At 38.7% G+C, this 20,448-nt stretch overlaps 2 protein-coding genes across 2 annotated transcripts in view; one reads left to right on the top strand and one right to left on the bottom strand.

Moving 5' to 3' along the window:
• The window catches only part of pop4 (POP4 homolog, ribonuclease P/MRP subunit), a 134,469-nt gene that overhangs the window by 5,924 nt on the left and 108,097 nt on the right, over window positions 1–20,448 (bottom strand). The gene's annotated exons all lie outside the window — the stretch shown is intronic.
• On the top strand, window positions 104–19,897 carry shcbp1 (SHC SH2-domain binding protein 1). Its single transcript, XM_056248479.1, has 13 exons — window positions 104–372; window positions 609–797; window positions 878–993; window positions 1,133–1,341; window positions 5,669–5,764; window positions 7,010–7,240; window positions 7,583–7,760; window positions 8,658–8,778; window positions 11,340–11,471; window positions 12,888–13,006; window positions 13,266–13,352; window positions 14,048–14,189; window positions 19,401–19,897. The coding sequence occupies exons 1-13, from the start codon at window positions 177–179 to the stop codon at window positions 19,739–19,741; spliced, it is 2,157 nt and encodes a 718-aa protein (XP_056104454.1). The 5' UTR covers window positions 104–176; the 3' UTR covers window positions 19,742–19,897.

Genomic DNA, 20,448 nt, shown 5'->3' with positions numbered 1-20,448 from the left:
CGGATTGCCCCGCCCTGTGAGTTTATTGGGCTCTTTGCTCAGCCCGGGTAGCTTTTGAAAATACAAGTGAAGGGTGGAGACCGACCGTCAGTTGGCTGCTTACTTAGTTAACAAAATACATTTTATTTATATCTACCTCGTTTATTGTAGCAACATTAAAGTTTTAAGCTTTAGTGATGTCAGAGGAGCTTGAGTGTTCAAAGCCGGAGGAGGTGAGAGACGCTGAGACTGAAAACAGCGTTGAAATCATCATCAAACTGACCAGCGAAAATCCACTAAACGATCATGATCATAATGTAAACCAAGAGACTGAAAGAGACACAGAGACTCTCTGTACTGAGATCACACCAAACCATAATCGAGTTTCTAAAGGTTTGTGATGTTTATACGCTATATGACTATGACTGTGTGGTTTGTTGTAATTTGCATTGAACTCCTCCATTGATTTAACTTATGTCAAGTTAGCATGTGCCATTCACACACCCCTAAAAAGTTAATGGCATGTCACACGTTTGACTTTGACAGATATTTTAACAACAGGCCAAAACACATTTGGTTGTGTGGGTCTTTAGGGCAAATTACTGAACTGCCAGTGCTGATGTTTTCAGAGTTATTTCAGACAGAAGAAGAAGATGATGATGACGACAGCGGCACCCATTATCTGAGTTGTGATGAAAGACCCTGTACTCATTTAAGGCGAGCAGAGAGGCCAGGACATGGAAAACTGCTGGACACCTTCCAGACAGATCATCTTTTGTACTATGAGAGATTCAAGGCATATCAAGATTACATGCTTGGTAACAATTCAAACACTTTTGAAAGTCATCCACAACAATACAGTCAATAAATGTATTTAAAAACCTGAAATGTTTGACAGGTGACTGTAAAACGTCTGAAGTAAAAGCCTTCACCGCTGAGTACCTGGAGAAGATAGTGGAGCCATGTGATTGGCAGGCCATATGGCACACTGACGTGTTTGACGTGCTGGTTGAAGTAAGTTCATTGAAGCATATGGTGGCAAGTGCTTTTTGGGTATTTACTGTCAAGAAACAAAAAGGTCAAAGCGTATGATTGAAGCATTTACACACAAAAGGATGTTTAAAAGGCTGAGGAATGAGGATTGTTGTTGTAGGTTGTTGATGTTGATTGTAAGGAGCTAAAGGCAAAGGTGGAGCTGGTGCTACCAATGGAGTGTGAGACCAGAAGCTGTGATCTTACTGAAGAGTCCATGAAGTCCCTACTGGAAGCTACACTTCATAAAGTACCTCTTCTGGAGCTCTCGGTTGTCTACGATGAGTCTGGGGACTTTGATCAGACTGCTCTGGCCCTGGAACACCTCAGGTTAGTTAACCCATTAAAGGTACTTTTTTTTTTTTCTTTTCCTTTTCAGGGCTCTTCAATAAAGACTGCCCGATTGGGCCTGTGCTGCGTTGTCACGAAAGTTGATCATTTGCATGTGTTTTTCTCACCCACATTTTTCCCCCACGTGAGAATGAGTGCATGCGTGAAAACACAAAACAGCTTGCGAGTACTGTATTGAGTTCTCTTTCGCATCTGCTTGAGCTTGAATGTGAATACTGAAAACTTAACAAAAAGATTACAAATATTTGTTTACCTCAATGTCATGTGACCATTAAAGGGATAGTTCACCCAAAAATGAAAATTATGTCATCATTTACTCACCCTCATGTTGTTCCAAACCTGTATAATTTTCTTTTTTTCCCCCTCCCTACTATGGAAGTCAATGGTGCCCCAAAGTGACCTGGTTACACACTTTCTTCAAAATATCTTATTTTGTGTTCAGCAGAACAAACAAAGAAATTTATACAGGTTTGGAACAACTTGAGGGTCAGTAAATTATGAAATTCATTTTTTGGGTGAACTATCCCTTTAGCCGACACAAGAGAACCGTGAACTTTTATTTTATTATCATTTATTATTATTATTGTTGACTTAAAGCTCCAGTCCGTAACTTTTTTGTGTTAAAAATTATCCAAAATAAATTTGAGCAAGTACATAACCAGCCAGTGTTCAAAACTCTCTGCTTGCTGTAGCTCGATTCAAAGCGGTAAGCTTGTAATAATGTTTTTAATTCCAGTGGTACTGGTGGATTTCCGCGGGAAATTCGAGCATGTCTTTTAGGGCTGGGGTAAACGATTATTAATTAAACGATTAGTCTGTCGATTATTTTATCGATTAGTCGACTAATCTAACGACTAATTGAACGATTATTTTTTGTAACATGGAAATTGCAGGAGTGCACATTCAATGCACAACAATTTTGATCTGGTTCTTACAGAGTATCTACACTGTCACACTTGGATGTGGTGCTCATTTTAATGTTTTCAGTGCTCATAAAAAACATCCGGACTGGTTTTGTTGACGGGGGTGGGGTTTACATGCGCTTCATAAGGCACACACGCGCAAGGTCTCTCGCTCTCTCCCTCGCTGCGCGCGCTACACGGTTTGGAGCTCGCGAGCTCTAGATTCCGGGAGATTTTAACTAATTTGCGGTCATCAGGGAGCCGCTATCACTATGCGGGAGACTTGGGATGTCAACTCCATTTGACAAAGAGCGCAAATAACGACACCTTTACGTTTGGGACTAAATTTGAAGTATTCCCATACCTTCGATGATTTAGTGCGAGCTGGGTTTTTTTAGGACTTTTTCTTTTGTTGGGACTTTTGCATGGCTTTGTTGTGAATTCTGTGAAGAGGTTGCTGTTTCGTCCTCGATTCTGCAATGTTTCGGTCTCCCACGTGTGTGTGGCGAGCTGTACCGCCGGGAACGGTGCAAAAAAATAAATACATAAATAAATAAAGAAGCGTCGACAAAAAAATATGACGTCGACGAATTTTTGACGTCGAAGCGTCGACGTCATCGACGCGCCGCTACAGGCCTAATGTCTTTGCGTCATTACGTCACATCTGTACACATAAAGAAGGAGTCTCGGCTAGTAGACTATATTGCGAGTGAGAATGTTGGAGATGGAGATTTATAGCCTTTTCTCACAGCACTTGATATAATTAAACGTATTAATTTGATGGCGGATCCAGAAAGGTTCAAATGACAATCACCAATGACAACTGGAGATTCACCCGTTGTAAAATGCAAAATACTTTGGACTGATAGTTTGGGAAAAGAGACTGCAACCGGGCCCATGCGAAAACAAGGATAAATATCTGAAGGGCTCTAAATGTAGTCACTCAATGCTGATGTTGTTAACATTAACAATTTGAGAACAAAGTATAATTTGCACGGTTTGACGTGATATGAAAAACGATCGTTAGATTTAAAAAGCGCGATTTGCTTAATGCTTTTTTCCAGTTAGTTGGTCAGAAGAACAAAAGTGGATGTTACTTGTTCAGATTACATTATAGGGTGAAAATTCTTATGTTGGTCATACTTCCAAAAAGTAGAATCTGTTATTCCTAATGACAGTATCCACACCGGCGCGGTGATTGACAGCTGCACATTCTCCTCAAAACATTGGATTCATCCCCGCTGTGCCGTGCCGAGGTACAACTCACGTAAAGTTGATAATTCTGCGAATGACTGCAATTGCAGATTTCGAACAGAGATGGCGACAAAGAGGAAAAACTGCGGACTGCAGCTTTAATTTTATTATTGACCTAACTTATTAACTTGAAATCTAAGGTCTTACTTCAAGTAAATATATAAGGTCAAAGAGGTTCAGCTGACAAAAAAAGTTGGATGTAAATGGCATGCAAATATGAAATTATATGAATTTGTATTTTAATGCCTTCCAAAGACAGTAATACATGGTTAAATGGCTCACTGAGTGATAATTCAAATAATAATTAGTGTGTCAGGAGTTGATTAGATATGCAATGTTGAGAAAACACTTCTTAAAAGTGAAATGATTTTTGTAAATCAGTGATCAAATGCTGTGTGGGTCTCAGTTTTCAGTGATAGGCACATCACTATTATCTTGTCTGTGTGTGCAATTCCACAAACCTGGAAGACTTTCTGAACATAATAAACAGTAGGCTTTTTTAGAAAGGAAATTTTAAAACATAACAAAGAATCATGAATAATTTATTGCCATTGTGAGAATAACATCGAATCAGTAGAAAAGTAACTAGTCTGATTACGAGTATTTTAAAGCTCCAGTCCGTAACTTTTTTAAGTTAAAAATAATCCAAAATAATTATATTAAAAAAAAACGTATTCTGCCAGTGGTCAAAACTATCTGCTTGCCATAGCTAGATTCAAAACGGTTAGCTTGTAATAATGATTTTAATTCCAGTGGTACTGGTGGGTTTCCGCGGGAAATTCGAGCATGTCTTTGCGTCATTACGTCACACCCGTACACATAAAGAAGGAGTTTCGGCTCCTTCGGCTATACTGCGCGTGACGAGATGTTTAGATGTATATGCTTTTCTCGCAGCACTTTACATAATTAAACTTATGGCATCCAGAAAGATCCAAACAACAATCATCAGTGTCAACTGGAGATTCAGCAGTTATAAAACCCAAAAGACTTCGTACTTCGGATTTAAGGTGGCTAGAGAAAGAGAAAGAAACCGTCTCATGCAAACACAAGGATTTAAACATCGGCGGGGCTTTTGAAAAGTGCGTGAACTCCGTGTTTTGAAGGGGTTCGAAACCGAAGAAGAGACGGCTTTTTTCTGCTGAACAAGTAAGACATTTCAATAGTTCAATCGTGTAACAGTACGTTTTCTTAATTCACACAGTTATGGAGTTTCCTTTGTTGTGCCTTTCTCGTTTTGCTATTATGGAGAATATGAATTCTGAACTACGCAGGTAACCATAAAACACATTACATTTAACATTAGTCACTCAATGCTGATGTTGTTAACATGAACAATTTGAGAACAAAGTAGGCTATAATTTGCACGGTTGCTGTAAATCATGTTGATTAAATCTAACGAAGCTTATCATGTCGAATGCTTTTTCCCCCTTAGTTGGTCTGAACAAAAATGGATTTTACTTACTTGTTCAGAAGACGTTTTCTTATGAAAATTCTTATGTTGGTCAAACTTTCAAAAAGTGAATCTGTGATTCTGTATGACAGTATCCACACAGCGCGGTGACTGACAGCAGCACTCGCCTCAAAGCACTGTGTTCATCCGCGCTGTTTCATGCCGATTTACAACCCACGTAAAGATGATAATTCCGCGAATCACTGCAGTTACAGATTTCGAACAGAGAGATGGCGACAAAGAGGAAAATATGCGGACTGCAGCTTTAAAATGTATTATAATCTAATAACAAGTACTTAATTTTTGGAATCTGATTACGTAATCCAGATTACATGTAATTCGTTTCTACTCAGCACTGTTCTTAATACATTAACTAATGTTAATTATACAGCTTGAAATATTCCAAACATGTGTGGTTTAGTGACCGTGAGTGGGTGAGGTACTGTAGGCAAAAGGGACGTTTAAATATTTAATGGAATGTGCCATTTGATATTCAAATCTGCTATATTTTGTGCATCCAAACCTTGATGCAGTTGTATCCGAGTTTGGTTCGTGATTCTGATGAGGATCCTTTTGTTATATCGAACTGACTGGTTAAGCAGGTTTTCCTGTCATTGTTACTCACATCTCCCCCCACACTGTCTCTCTCCCCCTCCCCTCCCATCATTCACTCTTGCATGTTTCTGTCTAATCCCCACAGGTTTTTCTATAAGCATATCTGGAGGAAGTGGGATGAGGAAGATGAGGATGATGACTTTGATTACTTTGTTCGGTGTGTGGAGCCTCGTCTTAGGCTGTAAGTGTCCTCTGTGTGTCCTGTCTCTTCCCCTTAAGCATGAACAAACACAGTTCATCAAGGTCTAGTAGTATCCCAAGCACTGTTTTAGTTATAAAAGAGCTGTGACCACCAGGTGGCAGTGTGTACTCAGTAATGAACAGTTCATTATAAGACAACACTATAACACTCTGTGTTCAAAGTCTCAAATTGCTCGTCTTCAATTAGTGCAAAATGCTGCTGCAAGATTCCTTTTTAATAGCCGTAAATCAACCCAATTCTGAGGTCCCTTCATTGGCTGCCCATTAATTTCAGAATTGATTTTAAAATCCTTTTATCTGTTTATAAATCTCTTATGTAACCAAACCCTCAGCTATCTCTCTGAACTGCTGCAACCATATACTCCTTTTAGAAGTCAACCTTTGAGATCAAACGACAAGAACCTGTTATTAGTCCCACATTCCAGACTCAAATGCAGAGGGGATTGAGCATTTTCTGTGGTCGGGCCACGGTTAGAAATTAGGATAGCCCCTTCCGTGATCACTTGAGTCACTTCTAAAAACGCACTTGTTTTCCATGGCCAATAATTAAGGTTGGCTGGTTTTACTATTTCCCATTAAGTCTGATACTGTTTTTGCCACTCCTGGTTCTTTCCATTATATATTTGAATCTGACACTGACTTGCCACCTCTGATTTACTATTTTTTTTGAGTCTGATACTGTTTTATCTTTTTTTTTTTTATCTGAGTCTGATACTGCCATCTCTGTTTTACTATTTTATATTTGAGTCCGATACTGTTTTGCTACTCCTGTTTTAAGGCTGCTCTTAGCTTTGCTGCGCTTATTTGTGTTGTGTTGTTATGCAGGTATTATTTTCTTTTAATTCTGCTGCTCTGTAAAGCACTTTAGTCAGCCAGTGGCTGTTGTAAAATGTGCTATATAAATAAAATGAACTTTAACTATAAATTGCTTTGAGTAATCCAAATATAGAATTTTTTTAAGTCATTATGAAATTAGATGTTAATTTAAGCATGGGATGACTAGTTTTAAACTCACATTGGCATAAACAATAGTGGAGAAGATGTCAGACAAATTAAATGAGTCTAATGGCACACCTGTGACTTATTTTACTGAACTTCTTAAGTTTGAATGCAATTCTTTATGGTGCCCCTAGCAATGCAGAAATTAGTCATCACCTTTAATAAGATTATGGTTTTCTGTCTCTCACATTTTCCCCCCATCTGTCCCTTCATGTATTTTCCACAGTTACTATGATATCTTGGAGGATCGTGTTCCAGCTGGTCTTGTTGCTGAGTATCACTCGGTGCTGGCGCTCTGCTCGGGGAAGTTTCAGGAGTTCTCCAGCCTGAGAAGTGACCTGAACAGTGACTCCGAGTCTGAACAAGACAACGTGTCCATGGTGGAAGGGCTGCGCATGTACGAGCAGCTGGAAGCACTTAAGCGCAAGCTGCGTATTATTGAAAACCCACTGCTCAGGTTATTACTGCTGTGTGTGTTTGAGATTGAGAGGTGTCATGTATGTTTCTGCCCACATTTTTTCTTCAACCCCCAAGTTAATCAGGAGAGAAACATAATGAGTAGAAATGTGATTAATATTGCTATCAGGCATTCATGGTTTTTGAAGTATTGACTGCTTTACGTTTTCCAAAGCTCTGGATCAATACGCGCTGCTCCATAATTAATCATCAGTCTTTCCTAGTTACCAGATTTCAGATCCACTGGGATCAAAGACGTGTTAATCTGAACAGATGTCTTTGAGCATGTGTGCCCGTTAGTTCTTTGGTTTGCTTACCCGCGCCACCTGCTTATCTATTGCAGGTATGTTCTGGGCTACAAGGTGAACTCGGGTCAGCAGTCATGCAGGGCAAAGGGGCCGCATCCTGCCGGCGGCCATGTGGTCCACTTGGTATCTGCCTCGGCCACAGTTCACCAGCTTCAAAGCTTGATAACTGACAAACTGATGCCCCACTATTCGAGTGAAGAGTTTGAAGTGCAGGTGTGTATAACCCTTTCTCTTTTTCATGGCGCAGTTATCATGCTGGTCAGAAGACCTTGTAGTACTCGGCTTTTCATGATAAGGGTATTGTTTTCAACTGTACTGGCTTTGTAAATGGGGATTTTAGGAGGGGTTTATGACATCTGGACTGTGAAAGAATGGGAGAAGCTCTTTGTTTTAAGCCATGACAGGACATTTGGGTGGGAAATATGGTATTTGAATTGGAAAAGGTCACTTCCCCTATTCCAAGAGCTGAATCTTGGTGGGGGATGGTCTGATCGTTTTAAATAAAGTAGTTTCAGACAAGGCAGGTTGAGAGCAAATCCTGCACAAATGCTGATATTAATGCCCCTCTCTCCCATCGCCTCTGATCACTGTCTTTTAATTTCCTGGGTTTACCTCCTAAAGGTTAATATCTGGGTGAGAGCACTCTGGCCACCTCAGAACTCTTAAAAAAAAATCTTATCATTGATTTCACTTGTGGTAGTATAATTCTATGCCTGCTAGGTCTCCGTGAGTAATTTGGCCAGGAAAATCTTACATGTGCTCGCTTCTCCATCTTCTGCTCAAGTAGTGCGATTAAAGAGCGGTTTGCGTGGAAAGCAGTTGTTAGGACGATATTATCACTGATGTGTCAAGGTGCTGTAATGTAGGATTTGTAAAGCGCAGTGTTCATGTACTAGCTCATGTTTGATCTCTCTTGTTCTGTGAGCCAGTTTGTCCCTCAAGAACTTGTTAAAATGGTGTAGATGTGTGTGCTCGCATGCCTCTGTTCAACCCCACTTAAGTGTGTGTGGCAGACTGTTTTTACTCAGTGTGATTTGAAATTCAGTTTTCATTGCTTTCTCTTCAGGATAAAGATGAGTTGGACTAATGTGGTGTGTGTTTTGATCCCAGTTTCACAGTGACCCGGTGCTTGCGGTCAATGCGTGCTATGAGGGCGATGTGGTCATCATATGCCCAGGCCTTTACATCATCACCAGCTCCATCAGTCTCGTTGACTCTATCGTGGTTGAAGGTAATCGCATGACTCACCATGTTATAGATCTTTTTGAAATGTAAATGTTAAAAATGTTTTTGACCTAGTAATGTTTTATCAAAATGTCATAACTGGACCTTCTGGTGAAAACTACAGACCTCTCTGGTGATGTGTGCAAGACTTCTCTAGTCATCTGATAAGCCACAATAGACGTTTTCAGTTTTACATGTTTCTTTTTCATAGTGTTGATTTTTGGCAAATTTCATGGAAACTAATAGGGGTTAATTTGAAAATCAATTCAATGAAATTGAAGTTCAATGAAAATCAAGCTCAAATGATAAAAAAAATAAAGCTCAAGTAATTCTTAAGACTTATGTCAAATTTCAAGCATTCTGAATCTATATGATAGTTTTGTGTGAGGACAGTTACAAAAACTTATAATAATAATTTCTGGATGAACCATCACTTTAAAATGTAATGACATTAGTGACGTCTAAATCAATGGTTTGGCCAGTTTTAGCTGCAGTGATGTAGAGACATTTACCTTTATCATCCAAATTGATTGGAAGTTGGTACTTTACTTTTTTTGCATCCACCTCCAACTAAAACTCAGACGAAATCACCTGTGTTTTGTACTATTCTTTTCCCTTTAATAAAGCTTTGTGAAACCGCATGCTTCATAACAGTAAGTCAGTAGTCTGGCCGCACCATGCCTTGTTTGTCAAAATGGTTCCCTCGACCTGTATAAAACGAACACCGCAATCGGTGCGTGATATTAGGAAGCTATCCGAGGTAATTGAGCTTGATGGAACAATAACCATCTTCCAATGATGGGGGGCGGAAATCAATTCATGAGGAATGTGGAAGCAAGCGAGCAGAGAGAGCACAGGGTCAGGGTCGAGTCTCTTTATGCAAATGGATGACCTGCAAAGTCAGATAGTGATGAAGTCAGATGAGGAAGAGGAAAGGAGGCCTGGAGGCCGCTGTTTAAATATGGAGGTTTTGTGTGCTTGGCAGTCCCTCCTGCAGCGTCAGGGAAGCCTTGAAAGAGGAGATAACACACAGCTGGCTGCTGGCTCTACTACAGGAGAAGAGCAACTCAATTAGACCACTGCCAGATTACCATAAAATAACTCTTTGGTATTTAGCGAGAATGTCACACGTGCCTCTGTCTCAGGCTACGGCTTTATCGCCGAGATTATTTGAAGGAGCAGTAAATTGTTTTGCATGTTTTATAAGAGTATAAAGACCATTTTCACAGACTGTGATGATGCATTTCCAGTTATTAACAGCGCAAATTTAGCTATATATATATATATATATATATATGAAAAATATATATTTTTTAATAGATGTTTTTTTCTCTTTCATTTTTAAAAAATATTAATGTAATTTTATAACACTATAATTTGTGTTATTACCTTTTTTATTTTGTAAATTACAGAAAAAAAGTTAGCGCTGCTGCGTGAGTGTATCTAATACAACGGTTGATAGAGTGATGGCAAATTTAACATCTTTCTTCTGGCCAACATAATCAATCTCTTGGTATTTTTTCCTCTTACCACTGTAGAATTATACCCAACTATTACTACTTCCGCTTCTTAGAATCCTGGAAATGTGAAAAAGATCCATTGAGACCTGCAACAGACAGTGTTGCGTTTTATAAAGCAGGAAGTACGATGTGTGATTCTGTGTTTTCCCCATTTAAAGCATCCCACTGCTGTCAATTACGGTGAGATCTTCCACCAAATCCACTCTTGTTACCTGTAGGCGTAGAAGTGTGGATGGTGCTGTGACCTTATTGGTCTATATTCAGCCTTTGGCATTTGAAAGAAGTGTGTGAGAGCTGACCAGGGTGCTGAAGTTCATCTGAGCATTGTTAGAAAACTCTGGAAGAAACCTGCTTCAGGACCATCTGTCAAAGAGCAGTGTGTAATGAAGCCGGGCTGTCAAACTCTGCGGCTTTGAACCGCTGCTCTCGCTGACCTGCCACCACTATCTCAAACTGAGATGGTGCTAAGCTGACCTCTCAGTCATCAGTCTGCTATAGACTCAACACGATAGCTGATGGTCATTTAGGCACATTGTTACTTGGAAACCATGTGTCTAGACTGAGAGACGGTCTAATTTCCATAGAAAATTAGGTCCTTTATGGAGAGGCTTTGCTATAATGAGATGTTCTTTGCTGGATGGCAGGCATAGTGGTAAATGACAGTGATCCATCAGGGTTAAGGGCCTGTCAATTTCCCTTCTGCGTTTTTGTCATGCAGGTTCAGAAAATCTTTTATTCAAAGAGTGCAATTTTAACAGGTTCTTGTTACTGTCGAAAATATGCCATCACTGGCCTGTTTTATAACAAGGGTATTTTAGAGTTATTTTATTTAAAGAGACATAAACATTACAATCTCGCTGTTGTGATTTTTCTTTTTTCTTTTTTTTTTCTTCTTTCTTTTTTCATCTCGTTTGGTTCTATTTTATTTTGTAAAATACTTTTATCCAAAGCAACTTATAAAAAGCAAAAAGAAGTGTCTGCCAAATATCTAAGGGTTTGTCTTAAAAGCACTTTTTCCAAAGCCATTTCTCTCCCCGTCTTCCCTCAGGATACGGTCTGCCGGACGAGGTGGTGATCGAGAAGCGTAACAAGGGTGACTCTTTTGTGGAGTCAACGGGGGCAAACGTCAAACTCTCAAATCTAAAGTTCATACAGCGCGACGCCATTGAAGGCATCTTGTGTGAGTCTTAAAGAAAATTGGCCTGTCCCTTTCCCCTCTTTCCAGCTGTTTGTCTTGAGGGACTGCTGCTGTTGAATGGGCAGCAGTATATCCACCCGAGACCTGATGTGCATTCATTTGGCCAGTGACAAGTCATCTTATGTTTTCCTTGTCATTTCATTGGTGAGCCATTCTGGCATGTCTAGTCTAGGGAGCTTTTAAATCTGTATCCCCGTGTGCAGCTACACTAAAGGTTTGTTTCCTGTGGGATTTCTGATCCTGTCAGAGAAATAGGTATGTTTATTATCTACTAGATATCCTGCTTGCTTCCAAAACAATGTTTCCTACAGTATTAAGGCTGGATGATAGCTTAAAAAAAAAAGTATCACTATTTTTCAGACATATATATATAAATATATATATAACAGAATACATATTAAATATATATATATATATATATATATATAACAGAATACATATTAAATATATAAATATTTAATATGTATTCTGTTTTATGTATTTGGTCTGCAATGGCTTAAATTGGCTTTTAAATATAATTTTGATCAAACAGGAATTGTTGCCAAATTAGATTTAAACATTTTAATGCAAGATCTAAAATGCAATAAAAATCTAGTTGAAAGTAATCAAGGCATGTTTTCTATACTGTCTTTAACTGAAGGAACATTCTCTTTATTTTATTTACACTTTAAGTTTGAGGTCGTGTGTGTTTTTAAAGAAATTAATACACAGCAAGGATGCATTCAAATTTTGACAGTAAATACTTTAACATTGTTGCATAGAAATTCTATAAATGCTGATTTAAATAAATGCTGATGTTTTGACCATTTTCTATTTTATCAAAAAATAAAAATCCTGAAATATATGTAATGTTTTCTACAAATATATTATGCAGCAAGAAGCACAACAGTTTTTACCATTGATAATAATAAAGAATCATTTGACACTGGAGACTGGAGTAATGATGCTGAAAATCCAACTTTTTATTAGAGTAATAATTACATTTTAAAATATATTAAAATAGAAAATGCTTATTTTAATATTTTACAGTGACGTTTATTTATGTATTTAATTTTTGCTGAACCAAACTTTTGAATTAATTTTATCAATCAAAACAAACATTTTGAACTGATTCCAATATATGAATAAAACTTCCCATTCTTGCAGCTAAAGTGTAAATAAAAGATGCGATTTATAAATCTGTCTTAACCCTTTCATACTCACAAGTCAAGAGCATGGATCTAATCTAACGTCTTAAATCATTGTGATGTCAATTTTGTTTAATTTTATATTGTGTATATTTAATATAGCCCAGCACTATTTTCAACCTTTATATGTGACCGGAAACCGTTCCTCCTTGCATGTCCTGCCACCGTCCTCCAATGTCTTTTCAATTTGTCACCCTTTATCTTTCATCAGGTGTTCGCCAGGGGAAGCTGGAAATGGAAAATTGTGTGATGCAGTGTGAGACCACAGGTGTGATTGTGCGATCGGCAGCCCAGCTCTCCATGAACATGTGTGACCTGTACGGCTCCAAGGTAAGCTGCACTGGCACACGGTACCTCACGTAAATTATAAAATGACTTCTTCACTTTTGAAATGGGTATTATCATTTGAATGTATAGCTCCATCATCTATCCTCTACGATAGTTATTACAGTATGAGATACAGGTGTGAAAGATCACGCCAGCAGCATTCTTTGACTGATTTACCACCAACCATGTTACTAAAGAGCCTCTTCTTCATTTACTAATACCATTATCGTTTGTTCTGATGGTCGCTGTGCGCTTGCTTCAGGGGGCCGGTGTGGAGATCTACCCTGGGAGTGTATGCAGTCTGGTGGGCAACGGCATCCATCACTGCAAGGAGGGGATCCTGATTAAGGTGAGCAAGATGGATGAGCTTCTGCTCTTCTAAATGCCTATAGATTAGCCCGTCTAGCTCCTGGTTACTGCTAATCGTTGCCCAGGCAACAGCAAGTATTTTACCTGGGCGAACCGTAGCGCTGTCTTGGTATCGTATTAATGTCCTTAGTGGATTAATGCATTTAGAAGACCTCCAGGGAAGTTAGCCCCTTTAATGCGTTAGTGGAGTGGGACTTCACTGGCCGCCATGGGGCGTCTTTGATGGTAATAGCTCTAAGCTGTGTCACCAGAGGTCAGTACGCTCACACAGTTCAGAGGAAAGCTCAGAAAAGCCAGTGATCACCCTGCAGTTGTAGACACATCTTTGTGGAAAATTTTGCAGATCAGCTTCAAAAGTGTTTCATGAGCTTAAGTATGTGATGGCTTTCTCAAGTCAGTGTTAGTGTTTCACCTGAGAGCAAATTAGATTCACACAGAGGTAGCAGCATCCCAAAAGGATTTTTCCGTAATTAACTCTAGTGGAATAATTGGATTTTTATCTACCTTCCTAAAGCTTTTGTGCATTTGTGTACACGCTGCACCTTCCCAACCTCAGTCTTTCATTCTTCCTCACGTTGCTTAGGCCAAAAAGAGATGTGAGTGTGTGTGTGTGCGTGCATGTTCATTTGTGTAGGCATGCTGCGTGTTTACCACCCTCTGCTTCCCCTTTGGCAGGATTTTGCAGATGAGTTGGATGCCATGCCTAAAATCACCATGGTGAACAACGTGATCCACAACAATCAAGGCTACGGGGTTATCTTGGTCAAGCCAGGTGACGCTGCCGTGGAGGATCTGCCCCCAGAGCCCAATGCCGCAGGTGCCTCTCTCTTCTTCTGTCTGCTCCTGCCGCCTCAGTTCAACAGAAGCAGGGCATTTTCTCAAATTAACACCAGCTAGTTCATTAAGAGCGGTTATCTTGAAGTACCTTGCAACACCTGCAAATGTAGAAACACTAACATCTGCTCCAGGTTTTGTGCAGACAAATTGCTGCAAGCATTAAATGAAAATGTCCCCCTTTTTTAGTTCTAAAGTAGTGTTACTTTTCTTTCTTAGAGCAAAAAAGTACAATTCTGAAGAATCTTCTCACAGCTCTTTTTATACAACTACTGTTGTTGATAGTCCAGCTTTTTAAGCTTAAAAAATGAAAGCACTGAATGAAGCATGATAAATAAATGCATTTGAATTATTAGCTGATATTAGATTTGTGTTGGTCAATATTGGATATTTAATAGTACACCTGCTCATTTCCCCTATTTTTTACATTTAATTACTTTTGCCATTATCAAAAGCTCACCTAAAGTTAATCTTTAAAGTTTTCAAACTCCACATCAGTAATTCCCAAACTTTTTATTTTGTCAGCTGTAACACCTTTGACCTAAACTATTGACTTGAAGTACCCGCCGAGATTTTAAGGGTGTATTCACACCTGTTTTGTTTGGTTCGATTGAATTGAACTCAAGTTCGTTTCCCCCCTTGGTGCGGATATTTTGGGCAGGTGTGAATACAGCAATCTCACTTGGGTGCGGACCGAACAACCGTACCGAGACCCAGCTGAAGAGGTGGTCTCGGCCCAGTTTCAAACGAACTCTGGTACGGTTCGTTTAAGGTGTGAACATGACCCGACCCAATTGCAGAAAGCACTGTGCCTTTTTTGACTGGGTCAGATTTTTACTATGTAATTTGTAGGGGTGTAACGGTACATGTATTCGTATTGAACCGTTTCGGTTCGAGGCTTCCGGTTCGGTACGCATACAAACCGAACGATTCCTTGCACCATTTTTCCTGCCAACAAAATTCGCGCTGGCGCGATCACCACAACGTTGCGCAACATCAAATGGCAAGCGTAATGAAAGCGGAACGAAACTGCGCTACTCATTATATTGTGCTTCACGGCCGGACCGTTTATCAGTTCGGACCAGCAACATCTGTGCAGCGCGAGCCGATCTCGATCAAGCGACACTGTTACTACACAGCGCTAAGAGATCCAGTGAAGAAAACATTTGAATTCGCCACTGAAGTAATAACATCGCTGCGAGATCTAGTGAGAAGCATTCACATTTCTCCATTATTAACCGTAGATCTCTATTAGATCAAACAGCGCTGACGTGGAAACCAGGAGAAACATTGTGCCGTGAATGAACTAGTAATACTTTACGTCCACAGACCAGCAACATTCACCATGGATTTAATATAGTAACACTAACTGTAACCAGTTTGGCTGGAATAGTGAAATGCTTTCAAGTACTTCTCACATCTTTTTCCAGCACTTCAAAACTCAAATAATATATAAATAAATATATATTTAAATGTTATTTTTAATGTGATGACCAAAACATTATTTGTTCATCCTTCAAAGATGACCCTCATTTATAAACCTGAAAGTTTCAAGATGTAGGAAAACTCAGTTATTTAAAAATATTTTTTCTTTTACCAAATAGGAAATTTCTCTGGCATTTCTTTCTTTTTGCTGTATCGAAAACGTACCGAACCGTGACTTTAAAACCGAGGTACGTACCGAACCGTGATTTTTGTGTACCGTTACACCCCTAGTAATTTGGGGTGATGAAATGCCTATACATTAGGGGTGCAACGGATCGCAGTTGATCCGTACGAACCAGCTGCCCCACGGTTCGGCAGGCATGTGATTCGCGGATTAACTACTAAATTTAACCATCATAGAGTGAAAATTTAATTTGGACGTGTTTTGTCTTGCCAGTTTACACATTCAAACAATTTTAAACACAGAAGAAGAGGCGAAAATCGGGACTCGCTCGTTATCTGTGCACACACCTGAAGCACGCGCACGCAGAGAGAGAGAGAGGCGCGTTTCAGATAGCACTCACTCAAACACACAAATTGATTCTTTTGCATTTCCTTGCCCTTGAACGGACACATGCACACAAAACCATGTTAAAAAAACTCATCTAAATAACTCTCTCGGCATGTATTCTCTCGGTTATGCCATAAGTGAACAGTTGAGAAACCAGATGTTTGTTTTTTCAGTCCGTGCATTCGGTCTTAAAGTGACCGCAGACACCTAATATTCCTACTGTTGTCTGTGTCATTAATGTTAATAAAACAACAACATACAGCTTTAACAAAGATTAAACTATATTTCATTTATACAGTGAACAAATAGTGTTATTTTACATTTAGGCTTAATTATAGATTTCTGTACCTGAATACTACTGTTAGACTTTGTAACTTTTGTTATTTAGTATTCATCTCTGCTTATAATTTGTGTATTTGTTCTTATTTTATTACTGACTGTTCACTTGTTTTTAATAATGTTTGAACTTTATCAGTTAGGCTAGTATATTTTTTTTTATGTGGTATCTATCGAAGACCTTCAAATGGGCTTTAAAGGTGCCGTAGGTGATTCTCTGCTGAAATTTTATGAAATTTGTATTAGGGCTGTCAAATGATTAATCACGATTAATCACATCCAAAATAAAAGTTTTTTTTACATAATATATGTGGGTGCACTGTGTATAATTATTTTGTATATATATAAATACACACACATGCATGTATATTTAAGAAAACAATATTATTTATATATAAAATATTTGTATTTATATATAATATAAATTATATATAAATCTATATACAGTATATACATGAAAATATTTCTTAAATATATACAAGCATGTGTGTATTTATATATATATAAAATAATTATACACAGTGCACCCACATATATTATGTAAAAAAAAACTTTTATTTTGGATGTGATTAATCACGATTAATCATTTGACAGCCCTAATTTTTATGTTATGCTGGTTGAAAGTCTCCTCATATCCTTCCTGATAGCAATCACTGTTAAGCGGTCTAAATGTATTGTTATAAATATGTCGTCTTTGGAAAAAGTAGGACCATAAAATGTTCGTTCAATCTTTGCGTTCGTTCCGAACGGTCCTATAGCATGTGTTCCCTGTCGGTAAATGTGTTTGCATATACACTGCGCAGGCTGTGTACGCAGACATGAGTCATCAGCGCGTTCATGTACGCTGTGCAGACAGAGCGAGATGGCAGGCAAGCAGCAACAACCTAACATGAGGTGACATGAGTGTTAAAGGCTCAGGGAAGGAGGAGGCGTTACCAGGAACCAGAGAACGTTAAAACACAAATTTTAATCCAAAAATAAACAAACAACAAAATTAAAGTAAAGTGGCAGACCCTCATGGACGACTGCATATAAACATAATAAAACACAACATAAATGTCCCAGACCTGGTCCTCTCTCGTCCTGCTCTGTTTTCACTCCTCCTTTTATCCTTCCGGAGCTCCGGTGTGGTGCGCAGGTTACGCTCATTATCACTCGTGCCACCGGCTTTGCTCCATTCCCACAGCTCTCGGCCCTGCTCTATGTAGGTTTGTAACAAATATGCATAATGTCGTTCTATGGTCTTCATTGGCTGCCTGCAAACAATGTCTACTTTGACCCGCCATCAAACACTGTAGTTGTAGCTGAGGCCTGGAAGAGTTTGGTTTGTGTTGTTGACATGTTGAGAAGACACTGATTCCTGCTCTTTGAAAGCAAATCCACTTTGCATGAGCTTCCAAAGGATGAGGACTCGGGCTTCAATTGACACGGTAAAACCAATGCTATCGTTACTGTTCGAAGCCTCCAGAGCTGAAATTCTTGTAATTTATTGGGAAATGTACGAAAATGTGTTTCTTTTTTTTTTTTTTTTTTTTTTTATGGGCAATACTGTAACCTTGATGGTTTTTTTTTTTTGCTTTCACACATCTCATCATCTTTGGCACAAATTAAATAGGCCACGACCACTTTCCCCATTAATGTGAATGGTTCTGTGTGTGCCTGCATAGATCACAAGCCTATATAGCTCATGAAGGAACCCGCAGGAATCAGTCCGACTATGTGAAAAGTGCTCTACTTTCTCCTGCGGTAATATCTGTGAAAATATATTCGCTTGCATAAAATTTTTGGTAAAAATGCCCCCCTGGGGCTGTTGGAAGGCCTGTCCGTAATGACTGCTATCCCCACGGTACTTTTCTTCAGCAAGATTGGCTTTTTTCCCTCTCTCAGCCAGCTCCGTTTTCAGAAAAGGAAAGAATGGAAATGCGCTTGACTTTCCGTGAAGGGCAGCTGCAAACGCAGTGTGCTTAACTTCTGAAATATGCTTCACAGAAGGTGTCTTGGCTTCAAAATACAAGTAGACCCTACTTCTCCCTCTGGCTCCTTTATGTTTCTGCCTCTAACAATCTGCCTTTGTCTAATGGATGCATTGGCATAGTGACTTTCTATTCTGCATTGTTTAAATGGCTCTCCTTTTTATGTAAGAGAGGTATTTCAGTTTCAGTCGACGTGTGTTTTTGTTTGAGAGTTGAAATTCAGAACTAATAGATTTAACTTATTCAGTCCAGCTGAAATAGATATAAAACATATTGGAAGGAAAAGGTAGGTTATGTTATAGTTTGTATGTATATAGCTTGCCTCTATCAGCAAGTCTTATAGCAATGCGTGAAGAAAAAGTTTTACACTGCTCGTAGTGTAACAGCTGGCTTTCCCAAAGACGCTTTCTTTTTTTCTCCCAAAATATAGGAAATTAAAGTCTCTCTCTCTAGTATTACACTACAATTGTCCCTTGCGTCATTTGTTTTTCTAGGAACAGCAGGGTTCAGTTTTAGTGGAAAACCCCTACATTTAGGGGAGTCGTAGATGTATCAAACACATCCTTTTATTGTTCCCTATCATTTTCAGGCTGACTACAACCATTCATATTGCTCTCCGCTGTAAAGTTGAATGAGAGCATGTTGTATTGATGCATCGTTCTGAGCTGCCTGCTTTTTGGTCTGGAATTAAAGGAATAATTTGCCCAAAAATTAATATTCTATTATTCACTCTCACTCATGTTGTTTCAAACCCATACGTACTTCACACTTTTTTCCAATTATATCTAGTTATGAATCACATTTTCTTTGAAGTTTTAGATTAAAAATGCTCACCAAAAGCAATTTAAAACCAAATCTATTCTGAAGCCTGTCTCTTCTGTTTTGTCAGATGAGAAAGAGGAAGAATCTGAGGACACAGGAGTAAAACCAGAGGCAGATATGGACGAGGATGATGATTGTGATGTGCCCATCATTGTGGTGGAGGAAGAGTGTCCAGCCATCAAACATAGCCACTGCATCCCTCCAGACTTCACTGAGGGAAATGATGCCATCAAGCAAGAGTTGGTTGCCACGTCGGCCAAAAAACATGGGCTTCAGAAGAGCCGGATAAAAGCACTAGGGGCCATGCAGGCTGATGAGAATCTACTCTCACAGGAAATGTTTATTTCCATTCATGGAAATCAATTCAAGCTCAATGGCAAGGGCAGCTTTGGTACCTTCTTGTATTGAAGGCTTCTCTATGGCAGACATGCACAGACACACTTTACTGTTGAACTATTTGTTCCGTTATTTCTTCAATTTTGCTACAAGTTTACTTTGAGAGACTTTTATTAATTTCATTGTGTGAGTGAAATGCAAAATGAATTAAATGTGTGCTAAAACGTGTAGGCTTTTAAAAATGTATTTTTAACCTGTGCATTTTTTGGGGATTTAATTTTTGTTTATCAAAGTTTCTAAACACTGAAACACTTGTCCATATAATAACACAAAAAGAGCAGCACCTTGGAAATTTTCTGTTCACACTATCACACTATTTTAGAACAAACATGTTCACAGACAAAAAGAAACTTTTTTTTTTTTCTTGAGTTCACACCGTTCATGTTTTGTCCACACTCTAGTTTAATGGTTACTATTGTTACTAATAAGATCTAAAAAGCAGTTGGTCTTTGAAAAGTAAAGGACAAAAGCAGTATTTTGTTTTTTAATTGTCTCTTAATTATTTTGTAGAAATAAAGTGTTATTGTTCCAAATGGCAAAAATATGCTTTATGTTGTGTACTTTATTTAAAAAAAAGAAGCATAGAAGAGTAAGTTACTGGTTTTTGCTGGTGTATAGGGGTTCCTTTTGTGACTAAAATTGTATTCCCGTTAATTAAAATTTTTAAAAAAAAAAATAATTCTCAGAATAAGGTAAACCTTTAAACTGATTTAAGGAGC

The sequence above is a fragment of the Rhinichthys klamathensis genome, unplaced genomic scaffold (assembly GCF_029890125.1).
Source record: "Rhinichthys klamathensis goyatoka isolate OS25496 unplaced genomic scaffold, OSU_Roscu_1.1 h1tg000055l_1, whole genome shotgun sequence".
In the NCBI taxonomy this organism is placed as follows: Eukaryota; Metazoa; Chordata; class Actinopteri; order Cypriniformes; family Leuciscidae; genus Rhinichthys; species Rhinichthys klamathensis.
Note: the sequence above shows the minus strand (reverse complement) of the source record. Positions and strands in the feature narration are given on the sequence as shown.

Coding starts and splice junctions, on each gene's coding strand:
- shcbp1 (XM_056248479.1), top strand. CDS start 177: ATGTCAGAGGAGCTTGAGTGTTCAAAGCCGGAGGAGGTGAGAGACGCT. Junction 5,765..7,009: donor GTGGAGCCTCGTCTTAGGCT/GTAAGTGTCCTC, acceptor TATTTTCCACAG/TTACTATGATATCTTGGAGG. Junction 14,190..19,400: donor CCCAGAGCCCAATGCCGCAG/GTGCCTCTCTCT, acceptor CTGTTTTGTCAG/ATGAGAAAGAGGAAGAATCT.